This window comes from Halictus rubicundus, chromosome 2 (genome assembly GCF_050948215.1).
Source record: "Halictus rubicundus isolate RS-2024b chromosome 2, iyHalRubi1_principal, whole genome shotgun sequence".
NCBI lineage: Eukaryota > Metazoa > Arthropoda > Insecta > Hymenoptera > Halictidae > Halictus > Halictus rubicundus.
In genome coordinates, this window is record NC_135150.1 from 3050909 (window position 1) to 3072125 (window position 21217).

The 21217-nt window shown below is 37.2% G+C and overlaps 1 protein-coding gene across 2 annotated transcripts in view; it reads right to left on the reverse strand.

The window, feature by feature from the left end:
* Positions 1–4156: 4156 nt before the first annotated feature.
* LOC143363491 (uncharacterized) overlaps positions 4157–21217 on the reverse strand; it is a 53261-nt gene continuing 36200 nt past the window's right edge. For both annotated transcript variants that reach the window (XM_076804066.1, XM_076804072.1), the window contains 7 exons: positions 11757–12243; positions 8304–8788; positions 7464–7657; positions 6414–6724; positions 6248–6322; positions 5712–5891; positions 4157–5456 (listed from right to left, as the gene is read on the reverse strand). In XM_076804066.1, coding sequence (XP_076660181.1) covers positions 5415–5456; positions 5712–5891; positions 6248–6322; positions 6414–6724; positions 7464–7657; positions 8304–8788; positions 11757–12243 — 1774 coding nt within the window. In that variant the 3' untranslated portion in view covers positions 4157–5414. The remainder of the gene's footprint in view (positions 5457–5711; positions 5892–6247; positions 6323–6413; positions 6725–7463; positions 7658–8303; positions 8789–11756; positions 12244–21217) is intronic.

Consider the following 21217-nt stretch of genomic DNA (forward strand, 5'->3'; position numbering starts at 1 on the left):
TGCCTCTACTTCATTAAATATAAATTCATTTCATTTATTGCATTGTTGGTAATGCATATGTATCCGCTTTTTGGGTGCATTGGTTTTCTAATTGCTTCCGTCGATTGGTACCGCGGTTGTTCGTCTATCCCCCTTCTAAATTATTGTGTAAGTGTAAAACATTAGAACATCGAGAACATTATTATACACTATCGGACCTATTGAGACGGTAGCGCTGCGTCAAAATTAGTTAGACTAAAATTGAAGTTGAATATTGGGATATTGGAAACAAGGGTAGTAAGGCTAACGTAATTCATCGTGAAAGAGGAATCTTCCTGCAGATGTTACTCACATAATCTGAGTAAGTGTATATTTTATTTTGCCATTTGATAAATAGATCAAGTACTCTAATTATGTGTTGCATCCGTTATTCAGGTATATTTAGCACTCTTCCAGAATGCAAAGTGATGGAATACTGAATGCATCGTGGGATAAGTTCGAACACAGAAGAAAAAGAAGAGGCTGTATGCCGAAAAGGCCCGACAAACTGTGATTCAAGAGGGCAACTGCAATGGTCTCGCATTCTCGGATGCGAAGTCATTTCATTACTATCTTGTCACTGTACTCGTCTGTAGAAGTAGTAGTTGTATGATAGAAATAGCTAGGTATATATGTATAGGCTGCAAAAAAAAAACGTTGCGTTGCGGAGATACTCACGATTTCCATTGACTTCGTTGCGAATGAAATAGTCCGTGATTCCGATTAGATTTCAGTTTGATTGCTGCTTGGAACAATATTTAAGAGATAGCAATTTTATAAGAGTTTAAAGTTCTCTGTTCGTTAACTTAGTGTTGCACAGCAAAAGGATCGCGTTTGCGTTCGAGTGTTTCAACATTTCAGGTGCCCATGTTCCAGCAGCAACGAACCACTGCAAAAGTGATCTCCGCAGTCGAAACAGCTGCCCGCTATGGTGTAGGCATTCGCGATTACGATTATTGAGACAGAATAGAATTTGCTTATCAACCGTTTTTGACAATAACAAAGAGAGATATTGGAGGAACCGGACCTCTCCATCAGTAGACTTTGTCATTCTCACTGCATGTCGCGAATCAATTAATGGACCGCGAAACACCATCTCTGTCTGAGAAATTAGCGTTGCGAGAATTTGTTGCCGTGACTCTCTTAGTGTTGCGAAAAATACCAACGCGTTGTCTTAACCGTTTGAGTCCCAGGGGTCATGGAAGGAACATGGTCGAAAAACACCGAACGGCGCGATAGCGCTTGTCTTTATCGATTGCGAACAGGCCTAAGCGGCGCGATAACAATGAAATACAAAATGTTTAATTGTATTACTTACATTTAAAAAAGTAGCTATGTAAGTGCGTCAGTAAAGTTGAGCACGCTACTTCGACAGTCAGTGACTGCACTGTCAGTTGTCCATATTGTATTTTGATATTACTTTAGTGCTTTTGATACCGCCAAAACGTGGGGCATACGCCCACCGGACCACTACGTCGAAGAAATGTGTGGGTACGTTCACAGGTCGCAGATAACGCAAAATCGCGGTGCACATTACTATGTTCAACTTCCCGCGGTGTGCCCTAACACACGACCCGTTTGCCGTTCCAGCAATTGAACAAGTGTGTCCATTGTCGTACGAAAATACCGCACGCAAAAAGAAGACGTAGTATTAAGTTATGTCACCTGTAGCGGTACGCACGACAATTTCATGGTGACCATTGTATTAGCATCTAATACGATGAGAGCCATGGTATTGGCGTGACTTGCGATGCCGTAAATTAGTGTAACTTCACCTGAACGTAGCGACGTGTGCCTTGGCCATGGTGGTGCATGACCGCTAAATGTAGGGAACATACCACTATGTGTCACTAACATCTATTTTTTCACCCCCCCCCCCCCGCCCGCAACGTAGTGGTTCTATGACTTTAGTAGACATACACAATGTGTATGTACAAGGTATCGAACGCCTCATTAGCCCGTAAGGTAAAAGACGAGGTATTTGTACTTATGATTTTGTTTACGTGTTGATAGTAGCTTTTTCAACGCAATTTAGTGTTTATTGCGCCATGCAAAACTGATTTTGCAATGTCCGAATCTGTAATCATAGTCGGGCCCTGACCTCCCTGACCTCTTGCCTACCTTGGACTTGACCACAGGTCCTTCAGAGCTGCCCTAGCCTATACTTATCTACCTTGGTCTACCTTTAGTTAGCTTAAAGTAGACCAAGGATTATGTAAAAATTCCTTGGCCTACCTTAAGCTAGGTTACTTTGGCTCATCTTCAGCAGCACTTTGTAAGTATCAATTTAAATATACACCGTACTGTACCGTTTTCGAATACGTGTACATACAACGAACGCTGTCAACTTTTATTTCCGGATTTCTAATTGAAATTTACTTCGGAACTTTTCAAAAGTTCCATTTCTTAAAATTAACATTTTTGGCTAGTTTCCCTCGCTTGCGCGTGGTAGGCAGACCGTACTCGTGTACAGGGTTTCGGGTCTTATCTCAACGCATCTATGTGATCGTTTCTTCTTCTTTTCATGGTTTTCTTCTATTTTGGTTCCTCCATTGTATAGTGTCCTTAGACCATATATGTATATCTTTCGAAGCTGTGACGTCACAAATTCAGTTATCTTTTCTTTAAGGAAAATTATCTGTGCCGTGTCTACAGGTTCATATGGTCTAAGTGTTGATGAGCTTACACATCTTTGGAACCTGTGACGTCACGAGTTCCTTTATCTACTTTAAAGAAGATTATCTATGCCGGGTTTATAAGTATATAATATGGTGTAAGATTGTGTCTAACTATGATTAGTCTGTTTTTAACACACGTTTTTTTTTCTTGTCTTCTTCCTTCTCTTAAAATATGTGCTTGAAGTTCAATAAATAGGCTTTGATTTAAGTCCTCTCTTTGACAATTCTAACTACCATTCTCTGGATTCAAATATTAGCATGGGTGTCCCAGTTTCGCAATATTTTCGACCAATCACATTCAAGTTCCTGAAAATATCAGTTTGAATTTCGGCCAATCACGGGCCATTTCTTTGGCGCTTCTGTTCCTTCAATCTAAACATTGTAGAAGACGCGTTTGACGGATTCTTCATCATCATTTGCTTTAAAAAGTTCATGCGGTATATGTATCTGTAGAAAAAGTTGGCGAGTGGTCGCACCATGCTGACACATACGAGCGACACGGACGTGTACGTATAGGCAAAATTCAATGCAGTATTAACTGCAGTTTTTTCGCGAAGATCTCACAAACTAAGGGTGCGTGTTCATTTGAGAGTAAAACTGTCGCGAGTTACGCTCGAGAGTCAAATTCTTCAATGTACACGCTATTGATAGCGCTGTCGGAGAGTGCTGTTCCTTTCATGCAAAATACATAAAGCACTGACGAATTTGACTCTCGAAAGTAACTCGCAACAGTTTTACTCTCAAATGGACGCGCACCCGATGGCTGAGCGGCGGTTACATGTATAGAAAAAAGTTGTTCAATATGTTTAGTTTTACAACATATTTAAATTTTATCAAAATCGGTGAGGAGGAACCTTCTATGCACAATTACCAAGAATAATATAAGTTTCATAGTTTTATGGACAGGAGCATTGTACAAAATTTTTGAAAGTATATAAATAATATGCATTATAACACTGTTTTCACTGAATTCGAAGTTTCATTATTTCATAAAAGTAAGTATAGCGACACACAAGCAGGTGTGTGTATTCGTGCGAAGCAAATGTTAGGCACTTTTTAATTGTTTTGTCTTCTATCTTTTCTTAGAGTAGGCTACGCCTCCTTGTCTCCTTTTTCAATTAATGTCTACTACGAAAGTTGGATGATCCTCCAATTTCATATAGGAAATATTACTTATGAACTGACTGCGGATTTTATGCATTACTGATAAAACTGAAATAGATGCAATTTGAAACAGTAGACAGATTAAAAGAATTTACGAACATCAATGCATTATATCAATATATGAAAATCATTCAAAGAAGAAACAAACCTTTATATGGCTCCTGTGACTTGTAATGTTGCATAAAATTTTTGTTTTGCACAAAGATTCACAGTCTACCAACCTATCTTTAGATTATAGAATGTTTTTGGTAAAAATACATGTACATAGTGGCAAGCGTAATAAAAAGATTCAGACATGCGCTTAAAAACTTTATTTTATTTTGGTTTGCATCGTAATTGGGAAAAATATATATAATGTTGCGTTTACCTGTAGGAACTTTGGACTACAGATTATGTCAGGGACAATTGTCGTTTAGGTAACATGCTAATTTACAAAAAAGATGAAAGTGAACTTAAATCGTGTCGATACGTTACCAACGAACAAGTGAAAGAGCTCAAGGGGGGAAAAAATAGCTTAATCCTACACTAAGGCTAACGTCTCGTTAATTCTAGATTTATACGTTGGTAACAAATATGGTATAAAATATGGTATTAGGTACGTATTTTACGTGCCTTTCTTGAATGAACGACAAAAATACATGAAGGTTGAGTGTCCATATGTATCTCGCACTGTGATCGTCGAATGCGACGTCGTTTTTATCATAATGCATGCAGGCTTTGCTTAAAAAAGAAACAAGAGAGAGAGAGAGAGAGAGAGAAACGAAATGAAGTGATAGGATTATAAAGACACTCAAATAACCTATATCTTAGATCTTTCTTAGACTGCAAAGCTGACCATGAAACGAATCTTATGCATGGCACTAACACTGTTCTTGTTTAAAATCTGATGCTGAACAACCCTGCTAATATGTATAAAATTTTGTACAGCACTGCGAGATATAGCTACCTTCCCTTCTTTCCTTCCTTTGGAAAAAGTTGAAAATCCTCAACTAAGCGTACACACTGTACGCCATACATTGGTTAAAATATAACAAAAGGTATCCGATACATAAGGATCTTACATACATTTATATTTAACGCGAATTATAATTAGGAATTCATTGAACAATTTATCATTTTTGGAAGATACACATTAAATGCTTAATTTCAGCAGGGTTAATACTCTCTTGATCTTTGTAAAGACTCTCGATCGTTCGATACCAATACCGAATAAAAGCAACGCGCGGTGATTACAGTGAAGCAACGACCGTTTCAACTCAAACTACGACGATCTGATCTCTGTCCCTCCTCGTTGGACCTCTCGAAGTTCGATACGTTCTCATTCTTTACTCTTCGATCCATCTTTGATGAAATAAAACTTATTTCTTTACAGATTAAACATATCTGAAGATCCTTAAAAATATACACTGTTCTCTTAACGGCATTTCTTTCGTTCTATCGTACTCAATACACGTATATTCTTGGCCATTCTTTTTGACTAGATTTATTCTCAGTTGAATAGGTATTTCACTCGATACCGCGAGTACGAGGTTTTGGATCGATATACGCCTTTCTTTAGCCAGAACAAACTTCCGAATGTTCGTCCCATGCAGCAACCTGAAATGAATAATTGCATTGGTAACATTCCGAAAATTTGTGCAAGTCATTATACTGAACTTGTTAGATTTATTACACAATGGTTTCGTAGATTCGTGAAGTGTAAAGGTATTTTGCAAAATACATTGAAAGAGATTTTAAGGAGCCTCAAAGAAGCCTCAAAATTTCAAGAAGATTCAAGAGGAATCGAAAAAAACTCAAGAGAACTCGGGAATACTCTAATAAGTGTACTAAAATTTGAATGGCATATCTTACTTGGCATTCACGGCTGCAGTACCACTGATTTCCACAGCCAGCGCATACGAATTGCGCTGCACGTTCATGACACCCTTGGCATCGTGGGGGACTGTCTCTGTCCTCTCTTGCATCCCTTCCACCCGAAGAAATGCGCGTTTCTCTGTCTTCGATCACTGCAGATTCTTCTTCAACATCGTCCTGAAAATAATATTACAATCAAATTAGAGTCGAGATTATTATAATGAGATTATTATAATGTACATACTCGCTACTGTGAGATTTATGATAGAATAACAAAATTAAATTTTCTTCAAGGAAAACCATATTAAATTTCATAAACTAGAAAATAAATGAATAAATCTAAAAATAATGTATTTTAAACGCTAGGTCGTATCACTCATACATGAAATATTTATTAACAATAATCGTACGCGCATCTGTAAATTAGTTGTCAGCGCAAGTGATTAGACTCGTATACATAAGTGAAATTTCTATAGAACGGTCGAGGACCATTCGCGATTCAAAATATGTTACTGCACCGATATCCTCCTTACCACGTGAATTAAATTATTTGAATGAGATTGTACCGGGGTGTTGACGACAGGTGTTATAGTTATTTCAGTTCGAGCCTGAAAAGGAAAAACGATAAAGATTAGTCATCCTAAAACAACCACCAATTTGTAATATAAATAATTTGCATTTTATGGAACGGCAACGTACCTTGGAAGAAGACAGAAGGTCGCTAATAGAAACCGGATTAGAGCCTTGATATGCCTGCAAAAGGTGCTGGGTTGCCGCATTTTGCTGTGGCATGGACGCTGCTGTTGGTGCATTCCTTTCTCTTTCAGGTGCGGTGAGTAATCTAGCTAAAGTAGGTGAAAAAGTTGTAGGTCTTGGAGATTGTGATTTCGTGAGAATTCCATGGAGCAATGAACAGCTTTGCTGTGGTGGTGTATTTTGGGGTGCTGGGGATGGCGCAACAGGGTGAAGCGTCACGTCCGGATAATTTTGAGGCGTTTTCACGGGTTCGCCTGTAAAAAATTGAAAATTTCCAAAATTATTATTACCGAACTTTTATAACAGTGCAACACCACTATTATCTAACATTGGACACAAAACAGTTAACTATCATTCAAGTTTTTGTACATTTCACTGCAAAAGCACTTGATTCATGCTTAACTTCTCATGCTTAAAATAAATTTCTTTAATAATCAGATTTAATAAACGACAAACTATATATAAATTAAAATACTATTTTATCAATGTTCTTTATTTTTCATTTAGTGGAGTTAACCCCTTGCACTATGATTTATTGTATGGTTACAGAGATTAGAACTTCTTTGTCACTCATAATCTCCTAGAAGAAATAGAAAATTTATATGTATTGTATATGATTACACATCGACAATAAAAAAAAAAAATAAAATTTCATTTCAGTTTAATGGAAAGTAATAACATACGTATTTATTTAATTCTGTTTGTAATCCTCATAACGAGTCTGACTCGATATTATAGTGCGAGGAGTTACTCGATTTGGCAAATGAGCGGCTCACATTTTCTTTAATGCTTATCGCAACTTCATACTTTCTTCTTAATTGATGCAGTTAATCAATTAATTAAATACTAGAGAATCACTTAAAATAAATAATTTATTTGAAGTTCAAATTATGTATTGCTATGTGTACTCAATTAATCGTTATTATTTGAAAAAATATGGAAATTCAATTGTAAACTGTACAGAGAAAGAAAATCGTATTAATTCTTACATACCTTGTTGTTGACTCAGCTTAGCAAATTGTACAAGCACATCCTTAAAGCTCATGGAATTATTGGGATCAGACATGTTCGGATTGCTTTTACAAGAGTCCGTACTAGATGGTCTCGAGTCAACATTGTGGCCTGTTTCTACCATAGCTCCGCCAGCTCCAAGGCCGACGTTCACCGAATTTCTCATTCTGCGACCCCTGCGACATCAAAATATGGGTCAAACAAAATGCCTTAACAATTAGTACGTTTGCTTGTATACGTTGTGATATATGTATTATATGTTAGTATTATAATTACTATTACTATTACTTTTACTAATTATAATTAATAATTTATATCTTATAATTTTTATCGTCACAGTGGATGTTGACTCAAAGTAAAAACTTCCTGAATTAATTACAAAAGACAAAAGTCCAGGCATTTCTTTCTTTCTTCAATAATTTTAATCTGTTGAAAATAGTATATTGATGTTATTAAATTCTTTCAACACTGCCGAACACAATCACCTCTCAAAAAATCCATAAGATCAAAAATGTAGTCATTGTAATAAAAAAAGGCAAAGTTAAGGCTTATCGTAGGAATTGCTTCTTGAACTCTTTTAGTCGAATGAAATGACCGGCCCGATAGTTACGTAAACTGTGATTTAAGTGTGAGGTCGGAAAACAACTACAGAGAACTTGCTGGAACACCATTCTAAGGCAGGAGTAAAACATCGAAAAGCTTTGGCAAGTACGTAATGGTGCTTTCATTTAATCATTAACACGAAGGTGGTTGTTCGCAGTTTGAACGTGTAGCATAAAAGAATTACAACCCTCCTAAGCGGATCTAACGAACAGGAATTACCTTCGCGGCACTATCTCTGGATGTCTCAGTCTGTAATCAGCGATAATAGACCTAACGTCGACGATGGCGCCTTGCCGGCCCTCGCCGATCTGTCTATTTTCTGGGCTGAGCGCCTCGGCCTGTTTCCGGCCATTTTCTCCTCCCTGTTTGGGAGGCGTTGATTGTCGCTGGGACGCTTGTTTCCCAATTTTCTCCTTTTTGAAAGCCGGCGAGTCCCGAGAACTCTCCTCGGGCAGGTCCTCCTCTTTCGAGCCAAAATTTAGTTTCTCTTTGGATACGGGTGTCGTGTTCCCGCTGCTTTCCCATTCAGGGCCAAGCGATAAGCTAGCCGGAGGTAACGTGTCCGCTAACTGACCATTGCCCTCCATGAATCCCATCACCTGCCGCCTTCTTTCGATTCTCAGGTACGCCTCCTCCTTGAGTTTCCTCATGCTTAGGATCTCGTTCCATTCCATTTCTTTGGCACGTGCTAACTCGTCCAAGGCCTGCGTCGAACAGAAAGGAAAACGTATTGTTATTATACTTCGAATAAATTGGTAGCCCAGATATTCTTTTTATTACTCTGTTGCGAATTACGAAGCGAATTTTTTACATTTTCTTTGTTTGGTCAATGCGAAGGCGACAGAGTTAAAATAATTGTTTCTTGTCCGCGGTCGATCCCGTCGTCATCATTCAGACATTGAATGTATTCCACCGGGTGTGCCGATTAAGTTAAACTTCTAGATCGAAGAACCACCTTACTGGTGGGAACAAACGAAAATACTAATTTTCGGGCAATATTATATTTCGATCGCGTACAACGTTTCCTAGCATGGTAGGTCTAAAACTAGATGTTTCGAGTGGTGCCTAAGTGCAATCTACCCGGAGGACCGCGAGTCACCGAACTCAATACTCCGGCGGTCCTCCCTACCTCTTTAGCGTTTTATCCCTATTTTTGGAGATTTTGAGGGTGGGCGTAACAAAAACTAGGTGCTTGAAGTGGGCCCAAGGATTCGCCAAGGCTGCACATGTTCGGCGACCGAACCTTAATTTTTCCCCCACATTTGGCAATTATATGCGCTATGGCCTCAAGCACCTAGTCGCGCTGTGCCCAAGAGACCAGACTAATTATGGAGTTTTAGACGTTTTATGGTCGAGACTGCATCTAAGTGGCGATGACAAGCCCAACGTCGCAGCCAAAATTGTCGAAAGCCATGTACTGTACCCAATGCACAATAGCAACGTGTCCGTTATAAAACACCGCCCAACGTGAGCCCCCACAATAATCATTACGTCACTTTCTCTGGTTCAACGTGAACTGTACAATGTTTCAATTGTTTCAGAATTTTTAGTACAATGATGCATCTACACCAGCGTTTTCGGCGAGACTCGGGAGCAAATTGGTACTGCTATTCTTTTCATATTTATAGATTCTTCATAAATTTTATCCTAAATACAGTCTTTACTCGATATATGTCCAAAACACGGATCTAGCCAAGGACATATATCGGACAGGAAATACTATTTTCTTTGAACCACGCCGAACGTAGAAAAGGACAATAGTAAAAATAGGAAATAATGAAAATAAGGAAGCTTTATTATTGGATTAGTATGTAGTCGGTCTCCTGGTCTCACATCGATATACCCGATCCGTATTATGTTACACTCCTCGGCGATCGAGGCTTCTGGGACTTTTATCGGCTAGGCATTTGGGACATATATAGAGTAAACGGGGAGGTTCCTGGGGTCATTTGAAGTAACTTTTTCCTTTGCGAAAATGTTCTCCGCGGCTTTGTTTAGGAGGTATTAACGAAAAACACGAACCAATCACAGTGCGACTATACGGGACAAATTCCGGCTCAGCCAATGCCAACGTTGCGCTCAATGGGATCCGTCGCCGAGGCGTAATCCCTCCGCTGTAACCGTGCTCTGAGTGGTCCATGTTTTTCGTTAATACCTCCTAAACAAAGCCGCGGAGAACTTCTTCGCAAAGGAAAAAGTTACCGCAAATGACCCCAGTAACCTCCTCTTTCAATGAAGTACAACATTTTTGGGACCCTTTGTAGATCGCTTTAGACTAAACTGTGTGTTTTTTTTTTTTTTTTGTGAATTCCGATATCATCGGTTCGGATAATCGAGGCTCTACTGAATCGTCAACCGAACAAGCCAATATACTTCGAATGATGTCATGTTTGGTATTATTTCAATCACAAAGCTGTCACAAATATTGTTGGTAAAAGTTTCATAGAAGAATAATTAAAACTAGCCAGAATTATTGTCTCACTGATACCTATATCCAATCCCCTATCATGTTGCACTTCACTCACGGTGTAATGGGGATCAATGTTTCATATACAGGGTGAGTCACCTAAGACAAGCCACTCGAATAGTTTCTATATATTTTGAGATAGGAAGAAATGTTTCAGAAAACAGTTATTTGGTTAGTAGTAAACATTCAGTTTGATTTCATTAATAAAGCCGAGAATATCCCATGACGTAAGCATTTGCAGTGAATTTATATTTTTCCTCCCTTTTTACATTTATGGCCTTGAATGACTATATTGTTGAAATTGTCTCGAGAAGGGCTACAAAAAATGTTGACATAAATGTATGTACCCCAAGTAATGGGACCCTCGAAACCAAACAACTTTTGTCGGATACATTTGTTTCTATCTCAAAAAATGTAGAAGTTATTCAGGACGGGTTGTCCAGACGGTTCGTACAGGTTTTTCGGGTTATTCAGTTATTCAGGCTTGTCTTAGGTGACACACCCTTTATATCGGAACATTGCTATATTACAGTATAATAACTGTTATAATAGTCTGGCATATCGTTAATCTAGAGCAACTTCTAAATTGCAACGCTCTCCTAGAGACTCGTAGGTGATCATATTAGTCCCAACTATGCGGTACAAATCTTGTCCCCCCACTCTAATTTCCCCTTCTACCGCGCTATTCCCCCCATGCTTCCGCCAGGGCCCGGTCGCATGATGCGTCTCGTTTCTGTCGCGCATATTCCGGTACTGACAGAGAGAGAGGAATGTTCAGGAATTTTTTTCACAAGAACTATTAAACCATTTGCATGCATATTTATGAGTATTTGAAATACACAAGTTATTATTTTCAAACAAAAATAATAAAAATTACACGAGTTATATATTTTAAGGGACATTTTGTTGACTTTTGCCACGATTCCGGCTCTTCTGCTGATCGAAAAACAAGAAAATGAAGAAATTACAAATCTCGATTATTTAAAAAATGGCGGCATCGTGAACTCACGAAGGTCGCATGGAACGATATACCCGTCCGGCATATTGGAACGGCCAGTTCGTATCGAGAAACTTTAAGATCAGATTCGTAATCAGCGACCTTGAAAACTACAAATCACAAATGTTCCATTAGATCCGGAAGTGTCTTCAGGTTTCGGCCACGTTTCGAGATATCGAAACATATGTGTGTGTGTGTGTGTATTTACCTGTACTTCAGCGCGAAGTTGATCAGCCCTCGCAGCAAGTTCTTCCGCGGTAACTTTCTCACAGCCAACCAAAGTCGATATATACTGTTCCCTTTGTTCGAAGCAGAATTTCTTCGGCGCCGGGTTCCCGTTCGAGGACAACTGTCCGTCGGTGGACTTTCGCTTCCTGCCGCTTCCTTCCGTCTCGGATTTCGCGCATCGCGACACCACGGGTTTCTGTTGCGCGGTTTCTACCGACGATAGGGTTGTCTTGGTCGTCGTCTCCGACTCCGAATCACAGAGGGGTTCCTTCTTTATGGAGGTCGAACGAAGGCATTCGACGGTCGTCGGCGCTGCCGCGGTCTCCTCCGGCAGAGCAGCTCCGTTCTGCTGGCTCTGGGGGACTTTCGGCGAGGCCCTTGACGAGTCCTCCTCCCTCGTCTTGTCGGCTGGGTCTACCTTCTTCCCGTTACCAGCGGCACCTTCCATCGCGTGCATCTTGTTCAAACTGCAAGCAAACAACAAATATTTCTACCATGAGTAAGCGCTTCCTGTGCCCTTCGGCTCGGTGCTGTATGCTGCCGGCCTTGATCTACTCTGCGATTCATATTGCAAAATGTCAACGGGATCGACAAGAAAAAGTAACCGATGATTATGATTAACAATTGGCTAGAGTTAAATCTGTGATAGCGCGACGATATCTTCGTGTACCACCACCCTGTTCGATCCCTGTACGATTTTTTTCCGCTGGTGCAACGACCAGAATTTCTTTGTCCTCATAAATTCTCTAGACGAGAGAGAAAATTTATATTCGTCGCAGATAGAAGAGAGTATTTTATTTTGACTTGTAGAAAATGAATAATATTCATGTTTCACAGATTCCGTTTGGAACCCTCATCACCTTAGACCAAATATACTTATACTTGGACCCGGCACAGATAAGTTTCCTTGGAGAGAAGATAAAGTAATACGTGACTCCACAGGTTCCAAAGATGTATAATCTTTGTGCGTCGTGTGCAGAGTACACGAAAAGAATTAACAGGATAATTTCAAAGAATTTTGCAAATATATATAAATATATTTGGGATACAAATATTTATTCTATGTTTTATTAAAGTATTACAATGACGGTCTGTCGTGTTAGCCACTTTGGAATTATCTTGTGACGTCACATGTTCCCGTTATTTTTTCTTCACTGGATTCTCGATTTTTCCTATACACGTACTATACCTATGCCTGGTCTATAAGTATATGTGGTAAGCTTCGTCCAGTTCACCCTCATATGCTGCTAAAAAATTCTTTTCATCCACTTTCGTCGTGTTTCAATTTAATTCAAACAATTCTAAGACATATTGTAAGACATCTAATTTCTTTATTACGTTCACTCTCATCCACTGAAAGAATGACAATCACTATGCATTTCTTACATCGCTGTCTGTGATCAATTTTAATTCCACCGTGTTGATTTCATTAACCAACACCAATTGCCTAGTCGCGATTTCGTATAATACACTTATGCTAACTCGTCGGATGAGTTTTCAGCTCCTTTATTGGACTTTGTTTTATGATATTTAACCTCTTAGCTCACGATGTTTCCGCAACTGTCCTCATAAAAGCTACTGGTGGTTGTTATCATTTGCTAAAGGAAACGGAGTTCTACACTCGTAAGTTCGCGTTTACTTTAAACGTTAAATACTATAACAGAAAATATAAATTTTTCTGTTGTTAAATGTAATAACAATATTCTATCATAATAGATTCCATTGTCTCTTGAAACCATAGCTATCGGTGGCTATTTAATAGTTTTTAACCAACTATGATCAATAACTAAATATTTCTTAACCAACTTGACAACAGCACTAACAATTTCAATCGTATCAACAAGTTGCTCACGGTAACACAATACATCTTAGGATTACCATTTATAAAAAGAGATTATAGCTCGTTCTTGATGAAGTATAGTCATTCAGAAATCTACTAATATGTAAATTTTCGCTAGGTAAAGTGTTAAAGGAACAAATCCGACTTAAATTCCAAATGTAAGAGGTTATTATTATCAATCCGAAATAATAATTATTAATTATCCTTGACAGGAATGCTTGAGGTTATAAAATAGAAATAACTTCACAGTGTTTAATTGGGCAAATACGATGTCTACAAGCAATTCAAATTTTTGGCTAAAAAATTGCAAAACAACATAAGCAAATAAACTAGCCTATTTGTTTAAAAGTTAAAATTTCGTCTCGGTTAAATTTAATGTTTACAAACTTTTTTAAATTTATGTTGAGTTTAGAAGAATTTATCGTTAATTTTTTTTTATTTGCATAAAATATGAAGCAATTGTATTTATGTTGACATAATAACTGATCATTACTGTATGTACATTTAAAACTAACAGGAGCCAGTCCTTGTTGATCTCTATTTAAAACTGGACGTGGGAACCTCATCAAAATTGAAAATTATGATGTTGTGTATCGCTTCATAGAAAATTAATAAGTTTCCTTGGACCTTGAATAGAAAATAAATATCACCGAACTGAAGGACGTTTAATAGAGACCGTATGGGGCACGCGTCTATACGATCATTTTCATAACAGTGTGTACACAAATGTTTATATCGCGAGTTGTAGGCACCGACTGTGTAATTAGACGGATTGCATAAACGATTCCGAACTCTGTCTAACGGAGTCACCCAGTTTTCACGACACAAGGTAACTTTGATTCATTGCACAGATATCTTTGGACAAGTATCTGTTTAATTACTTAATTTTGCGCGTGACGAACTCTGTACGATCCTGAAGACGTTTTTAAACTTCTGGTAAACAGAAATTTCAAGGGCAGCGAAATAAGAATTTTTCATAGTCTGTTAAATTTTTCTATTGTTTTTACATCTATGTATTCCGAACTTTAAAACGATAAGAATGCTCGCACTTCGTACGACAGCGTTCAAGGTCAACGTCGAGATATTCCGCATACAATCTGCCAAAATACTTAAGTTAATAAATATCTGGACATTGAGAGTTAGCAATAACAACATAGCCCTTATTGTTAGCCTTAACAATATAGCATATTATAGGTTCCACCCATAGGTTCAAACGTACTACATTGTTTTGATGAATCAGAAATCCCTAGAGGTGTGCGAGAATCCGAAAATGTCGAGTACCCAATGGTCAGCACACAGGTCGGGAAGATCGAGACGAGTTGGGTTCTCGAAAATTTCAGGGTTCTCGAATAGATCAGGATTCCTGAGAATATTACTGATCCCGAATAAAATTCTCTACCCGACCCGACCCGACCCGACCCGACATTTTCGGGTTTTCGCACACGTCTATAAATCACCGACACCGAGTTTGTCCGTCAACAAAATCAGCTGATAGTAACGCTCTGACAATGTATTGCATCCGTTTCTGCAAATTAACGTACGAAAACAAAATTTGCATAATCGTATGCTGTCAATTGTTGCATAATGACATCTCTACTTTTTGTTCATTCAAACGCGGAAATAGTTAAGTCTGAAATTTATGTGACAAATGAAAGAAGAAGAAATCGCCGTGACCTCCGAAGTTGATGCGGCACGAAGAAAATCACGATTAGATTGCAGATTTTTATACAAATTCTCATTTCCATTGATTATTTACAAAGAGTACAAATTGTAAAAAGCTATTTCATCGACTCGTTAAACGTAAAATTAAATATGAATATGTTTCTCGTAAAATATTATAGAGAATACATTTTACCACAAATTAACGATACTGTTTTTATTAAGTAAAAGTGGAAGTAATTTTTTCTTAATTTGAACTTGTGTTATTAGGTAACTTGCTCGATAAACTTCTCACCGATAATACCAAATGAAGGGCAATATTGGCACTTCTAAAACCATTCCACAACGTACTAGCGCAAATTGATAAAACAAGTAAGCAAGTGTTAATGCAAATTGGTAAAGCTAACAGGACGAAGTGTAAAGTTTTAAAATCCTATGGTTTTTAAAAACTGCACTTCCTACAATGTATGTTATACAACACATTTCCAATTACGTAATTATGTTTAATAAAAAAAAAAATGTTCGATGTTCTTAAATTCAATTCAATAGTTAAACAATTATTGAAAATAATTTCGTTCCCAAGAACCATATTGTTAGTTTCATTGAACTATTACATTATTCTGAAGAATAATTACACTAGTTAGAAGTGAAAAAATTGCACAACTTTCTTATGGTAGGTGTAAAAACATTATTCCATACAGACAGAAAAATACAATATTTGGTTGTATAATTATTTATATGTTCAATTCCTAATCATTCAGATTTTCGAATGGAAAATTATCATTTAATAATTCATTAATTAATTATCATGGAAAAGTATCATTTAATAATTCAATAAAAAGAAGTTTCGTCAAGTAAAGAAACTATAGATAGTTAAAACGTAATCAAACACCAAGCGAGAGTTAATTAGTCGTTCTTGATTAACAAATTAAACAACTGGCAGAATTCAGATTCTGACTACGATAACGACGTTTCGCTTAATACAGCGTGTAAACAAATTGGTTAAATTTATCTGATCTGTTTCCATAACGAGTATACTGACTGTAGTAATTGCAAGCAGTGTGTACCAACTTCGTCGATTACCAAATTCAACGGTAAAAGTTTACCTTTGTATTAATTAATACGATGAAATCGTATAATGCATTCATTGAAGTAAAATTAAACATGTTTAGACATGTTTATAGAATGTCAACTTAGATTCAATTTATTTTATGAAACATTAGTTATAACAACGATTGTGTGGAAGTGCGTCTCCCACATTCCCATAAATTGGTCGATTCATTCCTAGTTTTCCACGACATTCTGATCCTTTTTTTTAATTTCCAATTATTTTTCGAAATGTACATAATTACTAACAAGTATTTTGTAATTTATTGCATACTTTTCCTATTTGAGATTGCATTGTAATAATAATAAAAAATTTGATAAGGCAACGCGTAGTAATTGCTTTTAATGCTTGGTAACTTCAAACAGAAGAAAATGTGTTAAAATGTGTTAAATGTGTTAAATTTCGAACAGAAGTGAGAATACTCCAGCGATGAGGATAACCCAGGGTAGCATTTGCAAGCGTGCGCGTCCGTTCTACGATTACCCTCAGCAAGAGGTATTCGCTATACTCGCACTAGAATAGAAGGTGACCACGCGGTGGGGTTAATACGTTCGCTGCGGAAGACCTTTGCAGACACGAAAGTCAGACCTTTTCCGAAATCAATTTCCAATATGCACTTCTAGAAAATCGCAGTCTTGCTAACTGTATTAACCGATGCATGCTCTTTTTCGATAGCACTCACTGAAAGTGGATCTATTGTGTGACGGTAAAAATCTTCAAAATTAGCATTAGAATAGCTTCTCTGTGGACCGGGTAAGGGACTCAATTACTGTGATGGTACCATCTACTTTGTCTATATTAATAATTATACTTATTTTTGAAGCATAATGATACTTGTTGTTGATAACGATACGTTATGATACTTGTTAAATATTACCACGCTTTGATCTTTTTCGTTATTTCGGAGACTTTCATTCCCTTTGCATCCAGTGACCGACAGAAAGTAATGGAGATCTACTTCTGCAAAGACCCGACAACGGTGCCTAGAAGTTATACAGTGTTTACTCGATATACATATGCCCAAACGACGAGTCTAGTCAGGGACATATGTATATCGACACAGAAGACACAGAAGATACAGAAGATTTATTAGCTAAGAATTTGGGACATATATAGAGTAAATACTGTACTTCAAAGAATACTAATTGGGCACAACGTATTATAAGTTTCGTCTGCGCAAGGTCTAGGTTGGGCATCTTATACATAAAGTTTGTATAGGGCATAATTCTTTCTCTCAAATGCTCAGAAAACGTTTATCTAAGTTTAAATGTTTGTGACGTTTCTTGTTTTCTCCATCTCTATTCTTCTTTTATTGTAACCTTTAAAGGTCTTGCGAAGCAACCTCGCGACATTCGGGTCATCGATTTATCGCAAATTTTCTGACGAGACACCTAACTCTAGATTCCTGCATATAGAAAGAAAGAACACGTAATATGAAAATCGTACAAAATTAAATAATGCAAGGTCAATAATTCTTCAAGGTATTCTTATGGAGATTTAAAAATTATTGGCATTTATTTGATAGAATAAAAATCAACTTGATTGTGTAAATAACTATATTAAACTGACTACATCGTTTATTAGGAACCAAGATAGTAGGATAAGGGACCCAATTACTGTGGCTGTATTAATTATAATTATTTTTAAAACATAATGAATATTAAAAAAGAGATATTAAATTTTTTCAATAAAATCAGTTAATATATATATATGTTATATACCTCTTTTTAAATATTCATTATGCTTTAAAAATAAGTATAATTATTATAGGTACAGTAATTGGGTCTCTGTAATTCTGTTACTGTGTTATTTGTAATGCTATACTTTTCTTCAGCAATTTCTTTCCTCGAATCATCTAAATTGCTCTCCTTTCTCTTTTCCTTAGAAATCTACATGCGCCAGGTAGAAGTATTATTTTTCAAAAGAAATCATAAAACTCAGTTGCTGGCTGAAATGATCCAAAGCATACTGATATTTCGTAGTTCCTGGAAAGGGATCATAAAACTTATTCCTATCTGTCTAGAACAACCACAAGAATTTAAATAGCTCGACTCAGAAATTTCGACGGCTATCACCTTCCAATAGCATTGGCACACCGAAAAAGTAAACACTATTAACAAATTATGCTTTTCTTAATTTTTCATCATTTTAGTGGTTGTAAAGAGATATTCTAATAAAAAGAATTCGCAATAGTTGCAAAAAAAGCTTTTGCATACTTAACTATAACAATGAAAATATATGGACCAACGAAGACAATGGTTGCTGATAATTAGATTGCGGATCTCGTGCATTTATGATAAAAATTAGTCGGTGAAATTTGAGACGGAGGAGACATTAAAAGAATTTAAGATTATGGTTATATTATTTTCAGCTTAGTAGATTTATTACAAAAACAATTAGAAAATTGTTTTCCATAAAAATCCGAAGTCCACCGATAATATAAATGTGCGTACAATTGACGATTCCCACTCCAAAGATACTAATCTGAGAAATTACAACGTCAAACCACATAAAAATGCTGTGAAATATTTCTCTATAAATTTTTATAAATTCGGGAACCATAAATGGCCCATGAATTTAACAAGTAGATGCAATTACAAATGGAGGAAACAGACACCAAAATGATATGACGCAAAATACATGTAAAATTACCTCCAGAGTTTTACTTAAAAAAAAAAAAAAAATAGTGGAAGAAAATATCGGAACAAAGTAGCAGTTGCGACAAACGAAATCACTGTCGAACATTCCCCCGTTCGCGGACTTGTTCGACGTCGGCAGCTCGGTCTGCTCGCAATTATGAAAAATGTCAGCGTTCAAAGTCGTAATTGGCCCGGCGAATGAAACGTAAACACAGGCGAAAGCAGACGCGGAAAACGCTTTCGCCAAAGCGGCCGAAATTTGCGCGGCTACGCGTGTAGTACGCTTCGTTTGCCACGAGAGACGGCGGGGGAAGAGGAGGAGGGGGAAGAGGAGGAGGGGGGGAGAGAAAAGGAGGGGGCGGGGAGGAGGAGGGTTGAGCTCGCGCGCGTCAGAGTGGGAGGTCGCCGTTAGAGAGAGAAAACAACAGGGTGGGGGGGAGACCAAGTTCGTTGCACCCGCTCGCGTTCACTGCACTTTATAGACGCGGATATAGGTTTCGCGGTACCAATTCTAAAAAGCCCTCGAACTCTCCCTCGCGTCTTCGAGGCTTTCGATTAGAACACAAGGATTATCGCGAACCTCGATTCTTCTTAATCGACCCTTCTCCCAGTTCTCTTGTTTGATATATTCCTTTCGGACTTGTTTAGTCTCCGCAGCTCCGCGGAAATATACGTTTTTGTACACGCTGGTGTAAAAATGGGAATTAAACGAAATTTTTGTTCTACCCCTGAAAACAATAACTAAAATAACAGATTGACGAATGCAATTTTTAAATTGTTTCACGTAACCGTATTTGTTGTAAAACGAAATAGAAATCGCAACTCTGCTACTTTTCACTTTTAATACTACATAAACCTTCATTATTTTTACTAGGAAAATACTCTTTTACTTTTCTACAATACTTAGAAAAAAATATGCATTTCTCACTCGTAAGACAGCAATGCAATTTATAGCATGGTAAACACATTTTTGAAAAATGAAAGTTACATTACTTATTCAAATTATAAATAAACTATAAATCAATTATAAATTATAAATTGATTATAAATTATAAATTAAACTATCTCGATTATACTCAATTATAAATTATTGGTACTACTTTATTGAAAGAAAAGAATATAAAAATTTAAAAGTTCTTTCAACAAACACGTTCTTCGAGCTTCAGATTTTCATTGATCTTCAATTTTAATATAAACTTATTGACAATTTTTATATCAACAATATGGAATGAAAGATGACAAATACTAGGGAACATATAACTTACAGTCACAATAGATGTTGTCTATCATGTCCAAAGTGATTATTTTATTTCTGTTTTGTTTTCATGATAATATTACTAAAAAAGAAATAAATTATATACCTCTAAAGTATGACTAATTATGACAGGAACTTTTTTTTCATGTCTAGCATTTAATAAAATTGCTTAAATTAATTTACCCAGGGTTGTTGCTCGACTACCGAACGAAGCTCAAAAAGTTTGATAGGACGACACAGTAGATTCTGCCAGTATGGTACCAGCACAATACAGGACTCATATTTCACCAGGATATTGTACCTTTCACACTTTCCACGGGCGCATGAAATAGTAACAGAGCGTACCAACTGTTTAGCTGGAGCGATAGCGAAAGCGAAGGAGAAAGCGAAACCGGCTGGCAAACGGTAACTGAAATCTCCTGGATGAACGAGCACGCGTAGAAGAAAAACTGGAAACAGTTCCATTGCTAAAAACTAAATATCGAAGATCTGATTACGAGATCGATGTGTGCTGAATGCACCTGCAAAATAGCGGTACGTGGCGTGTCATTCACACAAAATGAAGAAACATCACTGTGTTCCGCAATAATCTAATTTATATAGAAAATATTACTTGAAGTACCTAAGCAACCATAGGCATAATTGTTGAGGACACGGCAAATTAGACGACACTTTCATTAAAAATAATTGTGGCACGCGTCCGAGAAGCAACAGAAAAATTTTCTTTAAATAACCCCACGCCACTAGCATTTTCTCCGAACCAGTGTAATGATCACTGTCACGAAACGAGATGAAACACGAGATGTAGCGAGCGGTCTCTATGTCGGTCACGGGATAGGTTCATTATAATCTAAAAGAGAAAATATTTTATAATTTTTGTGCGGTATCAGTGCCATCTGTTAAATACATTAATTCGATCTCTCGGAAAATTTGAAAGAGG